The sequence below is a fragment of the Capra hircus genome, chromosome 12, assembly GCF_001704415.2.
Source record: "Capra hircus breed San Clemente chromosome 12, ASM170441v1, whole genome shotgun sequence".
In the NCBI taxonomy this organism is placed as follows: domain Eukaryota; kingdom Metazoa; phylum Chordata; class Mammalia; order Artiodactyla; family Bovidae; genus Capra; species Capra hircus.
The window spans coordinates 16,934,084-16,953,515 of NC_030819.1; the positions used below are offsets into that span (position 1 = coordinate 16,934,084).

The 19,432-nt window shown below is 35.4% G+C and overlaps 1 protein-coding gene across 1 annotated transcript in view; it reads right to left on the reverse strand.

Annotated features, from left to right (window-relative positions):
• The window catches only part of GPR180 (G protein-coupled receptor 180), a 28,635-nt gene continuing 9,508 nt past the window's right edge, over positions 306 to 19,432 (reverse strand). Inside the window, exons 3-9 of the mRNA XM_013968320.2 lie at positions 18,476 to 18,676; positions 12,800 to 12,980; positions 12,608 to 12,657; positions 9,490 to 9,647; positions 5,591 to 5,782; positions 3,637 to 3,714; positions 306 to 2,585 (exon numbers count right to left, since the gene is read on the reverse strand). Coding sequence (XP_013823774.2) covers positions 2,427 to 2,585; positions 3,637 to 3,714; positions 5,591 to 5,782; positions 9,490 to 9,647; positions 12,608 to 12,657; positions 12,800 to 12,980; positions 18,476 to 18,676 — 1,019 coding nt within the window. The 3' untranslated portion in view covers positions 306 to 2,426. The remainder of the gene's footprint in view (positions 2,586 to 3,636; positions 3,715 to 5,590; positions 5,783 to 9,489; positions 9,648 to 12,607; positions 12,658 to 12,799; positions 12,981 to 18,475; positions 18,677 to 19,432) is intronic.

The window sequence follows — 19,432 nt, forward strand, 5'->3', positions numbered from 1 at the left end:
ACTGGAGACACAGGTTCGATCCCTAAGTCAGGAAAAGCCCCAGGAGAAGGAAATGGCAACCCACTCCACTATTCTAGCCTGGAGAATCCCAGTGGATAGAGGAGCCTGGTGGGCTACAGTCCATAAGGCTGCACAAAGAGGGTCACAAAGAGTCAGGTACAACTGAGCATCTGAGCACACAATACCCTCCTACATGAAGAAAGAAAACGTTTCTGGGAAAAAAACGCTGTGAAAGACCATTCAACTTCTCCAAGAAAAAATGTAAACATAGATTTAAAAAAAAAAGCATTATCTGACAAAGAAAAGTAGCCAAGTTCTGATCTTTAATTAGTTTGCAGTATACACTTATCTTTCTGTAAACTGTGGTAACAAATCTCCATGTAAACATTCAGGAAGAGAAAAAACAGGGGATACCATGTCATGAATTATGAACTACGAATTCTGAACTCAGATTACTAAACTTTATTCACAGCTGTTTTATACATTTATTAACAAACTGTCTTCCTTCATTTAACAATGGCTCTTGAGTAACAAAATAAATTATCAGTAAAGTCAACCAGAAATTAAAAAATAAAAGTAAAAAATAAATTGCTCAAGCATCATAAATGCAAGCACAGTAATGTATTTCATACATGTTGATTACAGTTTCCATGTTCTTTGTGTAGGTAACACAAAGATTATTCTCTTCCCATTGTTGCAAGTTAACAAAACTTTTGAAAAGGCTTCAGTCTTTTTTTTTCAGCTCAATTAACTGCACTTCAGTTGAATACAACAGATAATAACTAGGGTTATTAGTGAGATGTGGTAAAAGAAAAGGTCATGACCACTCAGAAGATCACATAAACCTAAAATACACTGTGGACTTTCTAGTCTCAACATGTAGCTCTCATTTATTAAATAATTTACAAAGAGCTGTTGATGATTTAATGAGCAGGTTGAACTTTGTCACTCTGCCATTTTGCTAGTCACGAACACATGTATTTTGCCTTTAAAATGAAGCAGAATACTATTCACTTTCAATGAGACTAGATGCAAAGGAAAAACAAAGACAAAATCATAGATATTTTTTAAGTTCTGCTATGTTACTTTAACTATTTAATTAAAAGAGGTTAATTACCAGATCAGTGCACTATTTCTTGCTTAAAAACATAACACCTTTGAAAGTAGATTTTTAAAAAAAAAATCTTTAAAATAGCCAGAGGTAAAAATGAAAAGGCCTGAAGGACTTGTAAGACAGAATAATTTCTGATCAGTGACTCTTAATGGGAATAGTCATTTTATACTGCAAGTGCTAACAACTATTTAGCAATTTTTTTTAACAGGCACTTGATAGAGTATTTGTATACTCAATACCAGGGCATCATTCGCAAAAAATATGGCTTTATTACAAAGGATTCAAGATGGCAACCACTTAGAATCCAGTGCCAACACGGATTATAACAAATCCAGTGAGTATTTTGTTTTTCAATTATTCATAGAAAATTTAATCCTGATTAAGTATCCATGGGCAGGAATTCATGGGTAGTTGATGACTGAAACCAACATTTATGTGAAATGCTTCTGTTAATTTAATCTGTGTATACAGCTTAATTATGATTGGGGATTCAATGTAAGAGAAATGAATTATATCAGGATTAAAATTTTAGTAACCATATCATAGAGTACTTTTTCCTTCTTTCTTTTTAAACATGTTAACCTGCTTGTCCCTTCACCTAAGTGCTCAGATTTTAAAATCCTTTGTATAACCGCTGCAATGTATCTAAGTTTTCATAAATTATCTGCCAAAAACCCTTTGCTAATCAAGCTAAATCCTAACTAGAGAGCCAAAAGTAATATAAGAAAATGGAGAATAACCCCATCCACAAACAAACAAAAGCTTATTCACTTAACTACAAATATATTTTATATTAATTTTCTGAAGTAACTTAATTTTCAATACCTTTAAACTCCAATATGAAATGCATTTTTCTTAAAGCATAGAAAGAAGCAGTTTTTAACCAGTGTATTACACTGATTTCATAAGTGGACTTAGTTTAGTTACATATAAGTAAGTAATCATTGAACTGATCACTTTTTTTGGACTATCAATCCTGAGTTAACTACTGATGTAGGATGAGGCATTTTAAGTGGTGAGTCTCATAAAAATATCAAACAATTCTTTTCAGCTTTATTTCCATATGGAAACTGCATAAATCACCTTATAACAATGGTCTTTCTTGAAAGTTTATTAAGTATATTTCAAAACATTTGTTACCTTTTTTTCAGTTTTCAGTTTGGTACTGCTTAAATGCAGTTATATATATATAACATGCTCTGCTTTCTCTGTTCAATTTTTCATACCACAAGTATGAAAAAAAAGTCACTGTATTTGGATCCTTATTGCACTCTGGTGAATCAATTCACTTTTCCTTAGAGAAAAGCAAGTATCAGAAGTGAGGCCGAGTTTTGTGTCCAGATGATATGGTCAGTGGTAGTGTTACTGAGGAAAGTGAAGAAACTTCCCAGAACAGACTGTGGGACAGAAAGAGTCTGTAGAGAATGACCATGGCAACAGACTGGCAAAGGATAACACCTATTGTAATGATCTGAAAAGAAAAGAAAGGGAACGCTTTACTGCATGCAAAAACAGAGAAACTGTATTCAATTTATCATGAACCTATATATACTTTATACATACATAAACATCACACATAAACTTATATATACTTTAAGTAAATATATATAAATAAAAAATTATATCTTCCCCATCTTTACTGAGGGTAAATTTTTAAAAAGAAATTTTCAATAGAAAAATACAACTAATGTTCAGGACTGTAATTGTTCAAAAGTAAAACTCTTTTTTTTTTTTTTTAAGTAAAACTCTTTTAGCAGTTTATAGATGTCACAATAAGACACAAAAAAATAATTTATGAAACCATTCTCTCCTCAGGGTGCATGCACTGCAAAAAGTAATAAGTAATAAGAAAGTAATAAGAAAAATCAGGCTCCTGGCTAATCTAGTAACAGGAATAAAGGATGCCCCTACCTGAATCTTGATAAGTACTCTAAAAGCTCTTTCAGAAATTCTCAGGTCGCTTCTCTGTCTTTGTAGACTAACTTCCTACCTATTTACCCTCTGTAAATACCTCAGGGTCAAGAAACGCTTCTGTGTTTTCTGTGTTTAAGCACATATGGCATTGCTTGTAAAGAGCTCCTGGCAGAACTCCACTTTGAAATGATGGAGTCATTCACCTAAGATGTTAGGTATCAATGCAACCAAAATGTGACATACTTGAGCATGGCACTCCAGTTGGCAGGGTGTTAAAGCAACTAGACTGATTTTTTTTAAAAGCAATCTTGATATTTACCATTATGCAGTGAATATTTTTAATCAATTTTCTTAACAAAGCTGTGTTTATATATTCAAGTTAATTTATAAAATAGTACTATGAGATAGGTTAAAATAGAAATAACAAAAGCTATTTTTCCATCATTTTGCTTATAAACTAAATTGAAATACTCACTGGTTTAATATTTTGTTTCCAAGTTTTATTTCGCAGAATCCAAAGAAACTACTGAGTGGACAAATAGGTTTTTCCTACTTAATTTCCCAATAAAGACTAGAAATAAAACTATTTGATCACGTATATTATTTACCTTATTTCTTTGGTAGTCATCAAAAATGATAGAAATGCACACAAGACCTGGATGGCACAAAAACCACAAGATGCAGCCCTGAAACAAATGAAAAATACGTTGAATAAGCACAGCTGTGCCTCTGTTTTCATAATGTACCAGACAGAAAACATTACTAGCCTATTTAGGAGGTCTTCATTGATCTCAATTGGCCTGTACAGTAGAAACTGCAACAAAAGATAGAAATAAGTTTGCTATTGTTGTGACAATGATACTTTGTTTCTAATCAAATGGATGGTTTTTTTAGGAGTATTTAAAGTCTTCCACCTTTCACATATACACATTTTGATATACTATGAACACGTTTAAACAAGTAACAAATCAATAATTGAGAAAAGCGAGGTACAAATGTGCAATATTTCTATAAAAGACATAAGAATATTCATTCATAGTTTCATATACATACATGAAATTCTGTAAGAATAACACAAAAAACTGATTAACAGTGGCTACTTGTTTGAGATTTAGTACAAAAGATGCTGGAATTAGGAAAGTAGGAATGGGAAACTTTTTAACACTTTTATTTTCAAATATCTATTTTCTATTTTTCCTAGAACATGGCAAAATATCCTTTTCCAAAATTAAATTTGAAGTAAAATAATAAATTAATACTACTAGCTCTTGACATGGTTAATACCTTGATGTTGTAAGAAAAATAAACAAGATGTATAAATATGTGTTTAGTATGTTACTATCTGTATAAATGCAAAGGAAAATATAAAATATTTAATAACATATATTTTTAATTCTCTGAAAAATAAATTAGGAACTAATAGTCGTGATTATGTAAGGAGGTGATAACTGCATAGATGGGAGAGAGGTGAGAATGTGTTTGCTATTCTTTAAATGCTTCTGGATGTCTGAACCTATTCAAATAGTTATATGAAAACATATAAAAATAAAAATTTCAGTTTAAGAAAAATTTTGGTACTGTTTAAAACACTGAAAAGAAAAATTTTAGTTTTTATACAACTGAAGTACATACTAACGTTTCAGACAACAGGCACTACTGTATCTGTGAAGAATTCCTAAGTGAAAGGCATATCCTTGCCTGTTGGATACACAAGAGGCCTGTGGCAGCAGCTTGACAAAGCTCCACATCAGGAATAAAGAAGGAGTCCTGGCCCTCTGTCCATAGCAGCCTCACTCTTCTGAGACTGTGGACTAGGGTGGGTGACCAAACAGCTTGTCAGAATGCGGTTTAGAGTTGCCGAGAGGATGGGTTATGGATTCTCTCCATCTGTATACCAAAAGCATTACCTTCCAAGGAGGGAGGCTTCTGTAACGTGACTGCCCCAACCTCTCTCCTGATCTTTTCCTTTATTAAATGGGTACAGAAAAAAAAAAAATCGATCTGCCTTTAGCTCTCACTGGCATAGGAAGGACATGGAAAGGGGGGATGAAGTCAACATGATCTCATATGGATGCCACAAAACGGCTCAAGTGTTAGCATGTACTCAGGCTCCTGGCTCCCTCTGCTTACCCTGAAGGATGGCTCTTCATGGTTCATTATAAAACATTGCATAATTCTGGGAGTAAACAGTTCATAGTCAATTAAAAACTGCTTTTTTGAGAAATGCAAACAGCAATCTATTTTTTTATTAAAAAGTTCTGATACTACAGAAAAGAATGTAAAATCCCTATTGATCGAGAAATTACAATTCAAGCAAAAACTGTCCTGCCAAAGATTACATGGAAACTACTGTTCCATGGGCTCTATAACATGGGAATAGTATCATCTGCAGCTCATGAATTGTAAAGATTAAATGAGCTGAAGCACATAAAGGGCTTAAGAGTGGTGCCTGGCACATAATAGAAGTTTACGAAGTATTAGCATAGGGTTGCATACTAACTTCCCAGTAATGCAGAATAAAGTCGACAATGCAAAGAAGTCATTTTCTAAGCAAACCCATACTTTGGCAAAGGTGATGTAGAACTCCCTTTTGAGTGTACTTCTCTCTGCTGTGATGATTTGGTAGAGTCCACAGCCTAAGGACAATGCTAGGCAAATTCTTAAAACGATAAGAAGGATCCCTGCTAAGCTGTGGTGCGAATGGTGACTGTGAGAACTGGTTTCTTCAAACTGTTCCCAAAGTAGCAAAATACTCTGCAAAAAAAATAATAATAATAATAATAAATAAATATTTTTAGAGAAAAAAGTCTTATCTATTTACAATAAAGTTCTTTACTCAACTCTTTTATATATCCCCCGAAACAGTACATTCATTCCTAAGAGGTTTTAAGATTTATCTAACTATATAAGGTGTTGATGAAGTATGGGCAGTTTTTCCCCTCACTGACATCCCTAAGCTGGAGGAAGGGGCTTGTTATCAAATGAGACCATGTATCAGAGATAAAAAATACTACTGCTAGCACGATTCAAGTAACACATCTCTTATGATGAAAATAAGTTGAAAAGAGGAACAGAGTAAGCACAAAATTTCTTCTAAATCAGTCTTTCTTACTTTAACACCTTATTATGAATCAAACTGTTCTGCATTCAAGCCTGTTATCTCAGGATAAAGTTTCAAATATCTCAGCATCTTTTATAATCCACAAACTAGCAAGTCTGAATTGTTGATTTCACTCTTTTTTTCCACATTAACCTCTCTGGTTAAAGGAGAGTAGATTTTTTTAAGATTTTTTTTTTTTTTTGATGTGGACCATTTTTAAAGTCTTTACTGAATTTGTTACAATACTGTTTCTGCTCTATATTTTGATTTTTCTGCCAAGAGGCACATGGGATCTTAGCTCTATGACCAGGGATTGAAGGCGGACTCCTGGCATTGTAAGGTAAGTGCTAGCCACTGGACCACCAAGGAAGTCCCAAGGAGAGTGGATTTTTAATTCCCTGGTGGCTCAAACGGTAAAGCATCTGTCTACAATGCAGGAGACCTGGGTTTGATCCCTGGGTCAGGAAGATCCCATGGAGAAGGAAATGGCAATCCACTCCAGTACTATTGCCTGGAAAATCCCATGGACAGAGGAGCCTGGTAGGCTACAGTCCATGGGGTCGCAAAGAGTCGGACACGACTGAGCGACTTCACTTCACTATGGCGCCCAGGGCAGAGTTACTTTCCTTATGTGTTTGTTCACCTTTTCTCCCCGGTGGTTACTACACCAGTGAAAAGCTCAGCAAGTTCCTGATTAAGCTGTTCTGTTTATTGCTATTCAGTAGAAATCAGCGCCCACATTCCCTCCATCTTTACTAAATATCAATCAGTTAAATTATGATAATTTTTAGCATCACACAAGTCATTGGTCCTCTGTGCTCCATTCATTTACCAACTCAGCCCTCAGAATTGAGTCTTCAGTGGCTTCCAAAGGATTTAGATGAAAACTCCATTACTAAATCTGATTTTAGGCTTTATGGGTTTACCAGCAACCACCTCCTTTCCTCATTCTTGAATCTTCCACCCTAATTTTACTCCTGCTATGTTCTTGCTAGGTGAACTCCTTTTTCCTCTGGCACAGATGAATTTCCTTCTTGGACCAAATATTCGATCTTTTTTCCACTGAGTTATTCCTCTACCCCACCAAATTATACCCATCTGATTCCTCAACATGCATTTCTAAACTTGATTTTTTACCACAAAAAAGTGCTATCACAGAACTATTATCTCCTGCTATATGAGGTGATGGATATTAACTGGCTAGGTTTTGGTGATCATTTCAAAATGTATATATATCAAAACATCAACTTATGTAGCTTAAATCTATACAGTTTCTGGTTTTCAATTATAATCCAACAAAGCAGAAAAAAATAAACATTTCCCATGATTCACATTTTTACATATTCATATGCTCATATTTTCACATATGTATGCTAAGGCTTGATCTATAAAATACAGTGTACATATTTACGTGATCTCTCTTTGCCTGTCTTGTCCACCTAGCCTGGCTGTTGTTGAGGATTAGTGCCATGTCTAACACATTGTTCACAAATGCTTTCCTGGTGGCTTAGGCAATAAAGAATCCGCCTGCAATGTGGGAGACCTGAGTTCAATCTTTGGGTTGCGAAGATCCTCTGGAGGAGGGCATAGCAACCCACTCCAGTATTCTTGCCTGGAATGCCCATGGACAGAGAAGCCTGGTGGGCTACAGTCCATGGGGTCGCAAAGTCAGACACAACTGAAGCAATTAAATTCAGCACTCCCGTATTTTCACATACATATGCTAATGTGTGACCTGTGGAATATGATATACATATTTACATGATCTCTGTTTGCCTGTCTCATCCTCCTAGTCTGGTTGTTGTTGAGGAACAGTGCCATGTCTAACACAGTCTTCACAAATGTTCACAGGAAGTCTAAGGTAGAGTTATAATCTCAATTTGTATGTTTATGATAATGCATTTAAATTACAATGAAACAATGAAAATTCAGTTTTTAAAAAAGGCTACTGAGAAATGAGACTTGAACTTGATGTAACATTACTCTCCATAAACCCTGGATCAGAAATGTTAAGTTGGTAGGATCTTGTCCTTACTTTAATCACCTCCAATTCAGTTCTTTCTCATTAGCTCTCCCTTGCTAGCATTATCTTCTTTTCAGGTATAAACACCTATGATATGGTCCCTTTCTAAATCAATCATGTAAATTCAACAGACCATCACTTGGTACTTACAGTGCTAGAGGTACAGAGATGGATAAAGCACAGGCTTTACCCTCCACTACTGAGGTTTTCAATCTATTTAATGCATTAAAACAAATTATGATGTCCTATATAGAACCCAAGCGTATATTTCATTTTCATCTGTAACTTATACTGGTCACAAATCCAGTACAAATTTTTATGTTTATATCTTTCATCTAAATTGTTATAAATCCATTGCATATAAGCATACAGAGATCCTAGAATGTCTACATATCACAACAGAGGAAAACAAAGCAAGAGCAGAGAGGACCCTTCTAAGAGACCAAATTTGTTTTGGGTGTATTTGCGTTCAAAAACAAGATCCCCTTCTTTTTTATTCTACATTTTGGTTTTTTCTTTAATCTGATATTCACTTGAATTCTTTCATGTATAAAGTAGATTCCTGCCAATGAATGAATCCCAGATTCTTTAATTGACTGATTTAATACTGAGTACTTACAAAGTGTTAGAAAATATGAAAGAAAGCTCTTAATTAGAAAATGAGAATCTAACTGAATATTAAACATATTGTGCTTAAATACACTGATAGGAAGCTCAGATTCAGGTAAACTACAATGAAATTTTACAATCTACATATACTAGCACTCAGAAAATTAACAGGTTATTTGATCCATCACTCTTTTTTTCCATGTTTTTAAAAAATTGAACTATAAGTGATTTACAATGTTGTCTTAGTTTCCGATGTACAACAAAGTGATTCAGTTACACATATGTACATACTCTTTCTCATATTCTTTTCCATTGTGGTTTATTACAGGATTGTGAATATAGTTCCCAGTGCTATACAGTAGGACCTTGCTGTTTATCTATTTAATACATAATAGTGTGTATCTGCTAATTCCAAGCTCCTAATTTATCCCTCCTCCACCCTCTTTTCCCTTTGGTAACCATAAATTTGTTTTCTATGTCTGAGAACAAACTCTGCTTCATAGATAATTTCACTTGTGTCATATTTTAGATTCCACATGTAAGTGATACTGTATAGTGTCTGTCTTTCTCTTTCTGACTTACTTCACTTATGATCTATCACATTTTAAACTCATAGTATAAAACAACACAAATTTCTCATGGGTCCCGGGGTTCAATTTTAACAGGAGAGGTGTTCAAGTCTGCATTTTTGAATAGTATAGAACAGAAATATCTGGTTTCACTGCTCACCTGTGTTATGACCATGAATACGGCAATTCCAGTGGATGCAGGAGTAGAGTCCCACTGGAGAGGTCTGCTCTGAGACTTCTTCATTCTGACTATTGTCCAACCCATGCACAGACTCAGAAGTAGGTACAGCATTTGAATTTGGGAAGCGATGTCAAAAACTAATGGGAAATGAAAACCAAAGTCAGCTGAGCTTTTGCAATACAACAAATCTTTTTTTTGTGTGTGGCCATAACTGAAGAATGAACCCACACTCTGGGCAGTGAAAGCTCAGAGTCCGAACCACAGGACCGCCAGGGAATTCCCAAATTTTATCCTTTTTGCATTGAGAACATAATTACTTTATTGAGCACGAAAGACAGGCACTTTCAAAAAGAAACTACCAAAATTCAATAATCTAAAGAATTAAAATTCTGCCATTAAATTTGTAAACATTTCTGAAAATAGCTAACACAACGGCAAAACTCCTATTTTTAAAAATATATAGGTACCTGTACATATTTTTAAGGCCAGCTTTAAATCTGTTTGTGTTCCTTATTTTTCTTAGTTTTTCTAACTACAATCTATAACTCACTACTTATGAAAACACATTTAAAATATAACTTCTGCAGTGTGGAGAATACTACATATTTCTGGGTTGTTGATGTTTTTTTGATGGCTGAATCACAATGTGAAGAATAGTTTCTAAAACTATTAGTAAGAAATAGCATGACGATAAAGAAACGCAGAGCTTCTGTGACATCCAATTATGCTGGCCTTAGTGTCTGAGTCCTGAAGACAGATGAAGTGTTCCATGCATTAGCGTGAAGCGCCACCAGGCGGCCATCACTCACACTTCAGGGGCAGTCTACTGCTGTGGAGAGGACGCAAGGAAACCGCCCCCAGTTCAGCGCTACTGGTAAACAACCATCAGGTGTTTACCTCCACTTACACGTGTATTTATTTCAGAAGTTCTATTTATTGATTTTTAAAAAAATTATAACCTTTCATCAAAGTGTATTTTGATATGGATTTTGGAACAAACATTTGATCACAATTTAACAAAATAAAACTTCCTTCAAATTGCCATTTATGACCTTGATGTCTACAACTACTTCTTTTATACAAAGATATTCTTAGAGAAACAGATAAAACTAGTTGTAGTATAATACTTATATTAAAAGTCACAAGCCAAAAACCTATTAATAATAGATCTTCTCAGATTTATTTTGACACATTTTTCTAACCCTAACCCCAATTAAAACTAGATACTTTACATTTAGGCTTATTTATCTGTAATAGTGAATTCTAATAATGAACTGTCACCACATTTCAATAATATGAGAAACATCATGGCCTTTCAGATCAAGGATAATTTACTTTCACCACAGATTTTAAATGACTGTGATGCTAATTATTTTTATTAAGCATTTTACAAATACATATGCAGTTACTTAAAGAAGTCAGCCAAAGGAATATACCTACATAAGTTGCTACTTAGCTTTTGCTATTTGTTTTTACAAATACAGGGTGTGGGGGGGGTACATTGATTTTCTGGTTCATTTCTGTGTGTACTAACTAATGCACATATTGACATAATATACTGTAACTGTGACGATAGGCAGAACACGGTGTATCTGTTCTTGGAAAAGTAACTAATTATAGACAAACTACACAGATCACACAAAAAACCCCATCCTGTGGAATTTAATTAAAAATCTTGAAATTTTAGGGGCTGCTCTGGTGGTCTTGTGGTTAAGACTCTGCACTTCCACTGCAGAGGGCAGAAGTTTGATCCCTGGTCTGGGAACTATTAATTAGATCCCACATGCCATGTGGTGCAGCCAAAAATTTTTTTAAAAAGAAATTTTATCATTTAATGAACCTGTTGTCAGAACTACCAAAAATGAGCAATGTTGATTTACTATAGTTTTTTTAAAAAAGACTTTTGCTTTTAACCTACCGTGAAGATGCCAGACAGCCTGAAACTGTTTTATCTATAGTAAAATTTCAAAAGTCCTTGATTTTAGTAATAGCTTTGGTACTGATGGGCCTCTGTATGCTTTGCCTCTCTGGACCACAATTTCCTCATCTAAAATGCATGAGCTAAATTATTTCTATGTTCTGTCCAGCTTTAAAACTCTAGGACTCTATTATAAACATCCTGAGTCATCTATGAGCAAACAGGGGGACAAAGAAGGGTTCTGGTAACATCAAAAGAAAGAGAATCAACCTTTGGTCATGCCCAAGAGGTAACAGTATATACATCCTCTTCACAAGGAAAAGGAGAAGTTATAGAAGTTTTAGAATCTTAAAATAGGCAGCATCAGGACAAGCGGGTCCTGAGATGATTACAGAGATTACTGTAAGACACCCTATTAAAGAGTGAGGAGACTAGAAGAGAAACATGGAAAATATAAGGAAAGTAAATCCTAGAATGGTTGTGTATTCAGGACCTGCTTTTTTAGAGCAAATCTTAACTTGCTTTTCAGAACTGAGAATGACATATGACCTGATGTACCTCTGAAGTTCTCTTTTAAAAGTTATGATTATAGGAAATTTTATTTTTTCACCATCATGCTTAATTGAAAAATTACCTCATACGAGTTCCTCTTATAAATCAAAGAACAAAGCTGAGAAGTCAGCTCAATTATAGGTTTATTCTATGGCTCCAGGTTAGAAATACAGAGAAAAAGTCAAAAAAGGGATGATAAAAGGGAAAAAAAATCTTTAGCTTTGTGGTCAGAAAATTAGGTCTAAGTCTTGGCTCTACCATCTACCAGATGACTGACATTTGTAAATGTATTTTCTGTCACTGAGCCCAGATTCTTTATCTGCAAAATAGGGATAAGCATACCTCCTTCACTGAGTCTTTATTGAGGGTAAAAATGACAGAAAGGGCATAAATATGCTCTAAAGACAATGAATAGCTAAACACATTATCTATCCCTACAGAAACTAAACAGGATATGTGGAAACTAAATCTGTAATCTTATTTCCAGTTGAGCCAAATCTAATCAACCTCAGATTAAAAAAAAAAAAAGAACTGTATTATGACAGAAAATAAGTGATGAAAAAGGAAAACATACAAGAAGCAGATAGCAAGTTTATGTTTTAAAGAAATGCTTAGTAAGATACTCACATTCTGCCAAACTTCCCATAAAAGGTACCCCTATTCCATCTTTGGAGTAACTGAGGAATTGAAGAGGAGAATATTAGCATAAATTACAAATGTGAACAAAATTATTCATAATCAAAGCAAATATAACTTTGGTGGACTAATTATGATTAATAAGACACAATGATGAACACAGTTTTAATGGTTTTGAGTTACCTGGAGAAATGAATGTAATTAGCGAAAGCTGAACCAGCTTGTAACAGCAATGCAGTTGTCAGAACCTTTAAAACCATGTGCATGGGTCCTCCTTTCTTAATAGCCTGCCACAATGACTGAGCATAAATGCAAGCAATCACAAAGTACACTAGGACTAGGAGGAAAAAGAACTCATGTAACCCTGTGAAGAGAAGAAAGGAACAAGCCAGTTACAGTGTTGGGTTGCTTTCAAATCTTCCCATCAACATATTTTCAGAACTTGTCTTTTAATTGGAATCATAGCCTTTATTTACTTTTGCAAGAGAAAAAAAGGAAAACCCGTTGAAACATAAATAATCTTCTACTCTGGAATAAAGCCTTAACTCTGAGAGCACAGCTTAAACTAAGGTCAATCTATTAAAAAAAAAAAAAAAACTACTGGTCAGGAAATAAGCCCACAGACTAACCACAAAATAATAGTTTTGTTTGAAAAAACAATGATTTCAACATTCAGTTACATATGTTTCTTACCCCCAAAATGGGTTTCTTCTGTAAGACATTTAAAAATAGACTTAGTCAGTCAATAATAGTTTACACACCCTGACCATGCTTCTCGAAGTGTGAGCCCTGGGCCAGCAGCAGCACCAGCACTAGGGACCTAGTCGGAAATGCACATTTGGGACTCATCCTGCATCTAGGGTCTCAGAGACCCTTGGAGTGGGGACCAGCACTCTGGGTTTGAAAAAGTCCTTCAGTGACTCTGATGCAGCTAAAGCCTGAGAGCCACAGTTCTGGGATGGATGGAAGCCTTAAATTTCCACTAGGACAAAGGATCACAGTATGTGTCATGACCAGAGCCTCCTTCTGAAGGAAAGGGCTTTCGTTCTGTCAAAGAGGAAAACCTATGGAGACCACGTGATTCCACTCCACAGGCGACTGAAACTGAAACACCTGACCAAATGGCTACCAATCCAAAGACTAGTCATTGGGCAATAGCATCACTTGGTTCTCAAAGGTAAGAGGCTAAGCATGTTCTCTTGGGACATTAAACCACAAAACACAGAAAGGATGAAGCAAGAAAAACTTAAGTTGGAAAGAACTGATGCTAGGGCAGGTCACAGGCATCAAGCCAGGCCATACTCAAATAAAGATTCTGCGTGAGCAGAAATTTTGAATGAGCAAAGGGAGTTGGCTGGTAAAGACAAGAACAAAGTAAATGTGCAGAATTTTTTAAATGGTGCTAGGCATTTAGTGACCTCTAGTTTCTACCGGCAACTTTTCAGGATGGTCTGCACACATTCTCAAGATAAACACTCGCTTTTCTGTGTGAAGTGGAATCTTTTGACTGTGTCTTCGTTTTCAGAACTTTCAGAAAATTTTTATAACAAACCAGGGCAAGCTCTGAGTTTAACAGTTTACATATACTCTGTTACACTGAAAGTTAGTCCCAAACATTAGGGCTTTTATATTCTATCTAAATAACACTGGACACCGTGACAGTGGCTATGAAGACAGCTGTCTCTATTGAATCTGTGAATGAATAGTCTAAACTGCACTCACTTTCATCCAGCTGTGACCCCTGAACGTGCTCCAATTTCTCATGTGGGATAAACTTCAAACAACAGAGGGAAATATTTCCATTATATGGAAAATCATTTTGGAAAAGTAATTCAGGAGATACAAATAGTAGGAAAAATACTCAATAAACAGTTCAATCTCAGTCATGTTTTAGCCATGGTTAGGAGAAAACAGAAAGTCTTTCAGCCACTGGGTGTCTCTCCTGCTCTTTGTACCTAAATGCTGTTCGTCCACTTCCCTAGTACAGGTGAGAAAGTACGTTCAGACTTCAGGAACTTCAAATAACAGAATGGGTGTATGTTCTTTTAAAATTCCTCACAGAGAAGTAGAGTATTCTAGTTTTAGAAATAATAGGACCATAAGCCTGCGATTGTTAGAATAATAGAACAAGGCAGAAAATAAGCTAAACATGTAACTGTGGGCTTCCCTGGTAGCTGAGTTGGTAAAGAATCCACTTGCAATGCGGGAGACCTGGGTTTGATCCCTGGGTTGGGACGATCCCCTGGAGGGCATGGCAACCCATCCAATGTTCTTGCCTGGAGAATCCCCATAGACAGAGGAGCCTGGTGGGCTACAGTCCACGGGGTTGCAAATAGTCAGACACAACTGAGCAACTAAGCACACCATTATAACTGTGGGTCAGTAAAAGTCTTGATGCTATCCTGTGTTCTAAATCTGTTTTTGTCTTTCCTTCTCAGTATAAAGAAACATGGTATTCTACTTAAGTTTTTATTTATTTATAATACTTTACAGAATATTCATTACAAGTTAAGGTTCCAGGCTCTGTTAGGTTAGAAATGCACTAGAAAAAGAACATTCTCAGACTGTTTATTGAGTAACCAGAATAGTGAGCCTCCCAAGTGGCTCAGTGGCAAAGAATCTGCCTGCCAAGCAGGAGACACAAGTTCAATCCCTGGGTCGGGAAGATGCCCAGAGAAGGAAATGGCAACCCACTCCAGCAGTCTTGCCTGGAGAATCCCGTGGGGTTTCCCAGGCAAGAATGGGAAATCTTGCCTGAGAAACATGGACTGGTGGGCTACAGTCCACAGGGTCACAAAGAGTTGGACATGACTCAGACTAAACAACAACGGCGACCAGAATAATAGAGGAAAGGACTTTTGAAAATAAGACATACGTCACTAGCAAAAAATGTTTTCAGATTATTCAGAAAAGACTAAATATATTTTCCATAAAAAGCTAACACTGTAACCAAGAAATTACTTCATTGAGATAATATATTAAGTAACTTGAACAAGGACATTTGTCCTATACTTTGCTCATTGCATTCTGCATAAATTATTTACCTTGACTCTGATTCTTTAAAGATAAAACTCTGCTTTTGCACCCAGGGTTCTTTTAAACAAACCACCTCTAGGAAAAAAGTCTGTTTCTTTCCTCTTCAACTTTACTTTGTTCTGCCAACGTCCCTCAGAGGAAAGCAATCTATGTTCACCTTGAAACTAAAATCTAATTTTAAAACAAGTGGATACTAGGTATTAAGTCTTGCCTATACACAAAAGAAGAAAAACACTCTTAAATCACCGTGCAATGGGTGACAAAGGCTTATAAGGGAATGAGTAGATTTTAAGGCAAACTTAATGGGAAGAAGCATTAGCAAAATTCACCGGGAAGAAAACTTTTAGGACAGCTTTAAAAAAATTTACCTCTGGCTAAATGATGGGAGATGGGAGAAAAGAGGGTAAGAGAGGGAGAGAGTCAACAGGTCATGGGGCAGCCCCTGGAACAGCCTGGCCTACCAGTGATGTCTGCGGTCTCAGAACCCAAGGTCCATCCCACCCGCAGGTGTCTCAAGATACCTCCTGATGAGTCTAAACCAATTAGAGAAATTCCAATACTCTCTTTGCCCAAAGATGTATGCCTAACCCTAACCCTTTGACTTGTTGGTTTGCCTTTATCTCCTTTCTGATACCTTCACTTAACATTTCTCTTACCATGTTAGATAACAAGGTCATGTGTAGAGTTCTGGCCAATGAAATGTGATGAGGGACCTTCTGGGAAAAGTTTCCTTGCTCTTAACAAAGAGACGCTGAATTCGGCCATTGTCTAGATACAAGGACCAGATAACTGCAGTTAACCGTGAATATGAGGGAGCTGACAAAGCTGACAGTCAGAGGATTTGAGGTAGAGAAATGCTAAATAAACTGCCTTGAAGAAATCGCAGATGTTATCGTTATGTAAGAGAATTAATTTCCTTATTGTCTATACTACTTGCAGTAGAGTTTTCCATTAAAGTTACAGAGCTAAAAGTAAGATCGATGATAGAGAGGAAAAAAGGAACAAGAGAAAATAATAAACATATCTGAAGTCTTAAAGACAGTGAGATGGCAGATGTGGAAGAGCATGTAATATTATTCCAAGAAAAATCAAGTCTACTTTAGACAATGATGCTTTAACTCTCAGGATTCTGTGCAACTTTTGGTCTCTACCAACTACAAGTAATTAACAACGATTCTAATTTTTTAAGAGGCGATTTTGGTCTCTACCAACTACAAGTAATTAACAAGGATTCTAATTTTTTAAGAGGCGATTTTATTTTATTCTACCTTGAGACATGATATTCCTATGTAGTGTTTTGTCAAATAGCATCAAACTTGCCTTAGTCAATATTCAAAAAAACCCCTAAGTTCCTATGTCTGTAAAATATAGGAGTAATTGAAGTCTGGTAGATACATAAAATACCTAATTGGTTTGAAAGGAAACTATAAAATTTAATCAGAGTAACATGTAACATTAATTGCAGCTTTTTGCATCAGGTTATTCTAATTTGAACCTCTAAGATACATGGTTTAACAGTCTATTCTGAGTAAAAAGCATAGCAAATCAATTTTCTCTACTCAGGGCAGAAAATTAGTCAAATGATGAAAAGTTTCTAAACTGAACCTAATTATTCCCTGGAAACAAATTCTATACCTGAGGCTACAGACCAGGAAGAAACCTTCTGCAGGCTTTATGTTAAAACCAACACATTTCTAAAACAACATGGACTATGGACTTCTAGATAAGTGGGTTTGCACAGTAGAATAAGCTAAATGCCTCACTTCCACTCCAAAATCAAGTCTATCTCAGTCTCTGGGGGCAGACATCTATATTTTTCCCTAAGCTCTCCAGATACAACCCACAGCGGTGGGTTGAGAATTAATGAATTAATCCCTCAATGTAGAATTATTCAGATTTTAAGGTATCTAGATATTTAAAGAAAGAAATGATGAGATCCTTGGAAGTTACACCAGCTACCTAGCAATGAATACTTTTGAGTACTTACGGCACCTTTTAAAAATCAATCCCCACATAATAGCCTTGCAAAGAATCCCATGCTTAATGGAAATCCATATTATAGTGAGATTATTTTTCCCGTTCATTTAAATACTCTTGGTGACATGACCAAAGTAACATTCCCCACTTGAGCAAAAGAAAGACAGATTTTAAACACACTGTTAAAGTATCAAATCAAAATCAGTCACAGGAGAAGATAGACCAGAAGGAGTCAGGACTAAGAACTGAGTCAGAACTTCAAATTCTGTCAACCTAAAATTCTGATGAAATATTTTATGGGAGTAGATTTGGTTTCAGAAAACTTCATCAATTTTGATCATTCCTAAAATGGACGCAAGCTCCAAAGAAGGCAACTCCTAAAAATATTCAAATACCCTAGTGAAGGACAGCTATATGAAGTAATGGAGTTTCTATCCTCCTTAATCACTGGGTTGCCAATTTAGACTGCTCAGTTTATCAACATTCTTCTGTTCATAAAAATTAAGCTAGCTTATCATAAAAACAGATTTTAGAATGCAGAAACTATAAACTATCCATAATCCTAATAGCCAAAGTATGGAAACAATCTGTTCATATTTTTGTACTTCTTTCTGTTGATTCTCTGCATTTAGTAACATAATTGAAATCATACAACATAAAATTTCCAGTTCTGCTTTTAAACTTAATAGTACAGCTGTTACAATTCTATAAGAAGGTTTATTTAACCATTTCTCTACTGTTGGACACAAGTTGTTTTTAATTTTTCAGTATTCGAATAACACAACATGAAGATTCTTGGGCATAAATCTTTTTCTACACTTAGGATATCTAAATACATATTCTTACCAGATTCTCCAGCACTGAAATGATCAAATGGGTTCCCTTCAGCATCCGGGTTTAGTAACATCATTTCAAATGGGATATCTTCCACCTGAGAATCCTCATTGCCCTCTCTGCATGTGTACTTATCTGCATAGAACACGTGCCACTTTTGTGGATAAGGAATCTGGGACACTGTCAGGTTATGTTCCGTCTGATTCATGACCACTTCAAAGAAAAAAAAAATTGCACTGTCAAAGCAAAACTCTCAAATGTATTCATTGTTTTAGTCACACAATCAATTTGAAATTAGAATTCTTTTGTTTAGTTCTTATTGCCTCAGCAATCCAAATCCTTATGTATATTGGAGTAAGTTTTGTAAGCCAAAAAGCAGGTAAAAATATTGTATTTAACCAACCAAAGGAATCACTATAAAAGTTCTATGAAAATATGTACACTGAGTCATTCTGCTGTGCACCTGAAACTATCACAACATTGTTAATCGGTTATACTCCAATATAAGAAAAGTTCTATGAAATACCACAAATGACTAGAAAGGTTTCATTGAAATCCTGAATTTCAATTAAATATTTCCAAAATTTTCAAGTAAGTGAGCAATACTAAAAAATTTTTTGTTGCAGTGGTAAAATGTGTACAACACAAAAGTTATCATTTTAATCATTTCTATGTGTACAGCTCTGTATTAAATACATTCACAATGCTGTATGAACCATCATGGTGACATTTCTGAAAATTACTTATTTGAGTTATATTTAAATATGGAGCATTCAACTTTGGAAACTATTATATAGAAAAACTATGGCTGACAAACACCTTCAAAAGACTGTCCTATTCCTTTAAAAGGTACTCAAAGCAGAAAAATAGAAATTACAGGGATATAAGAGTTGTTACACTGGGTCAGATCTACATAATGTATTGGGGGGTGGAAACTGTTGGCCTCACACAGACCTGTGCTTGAATCTT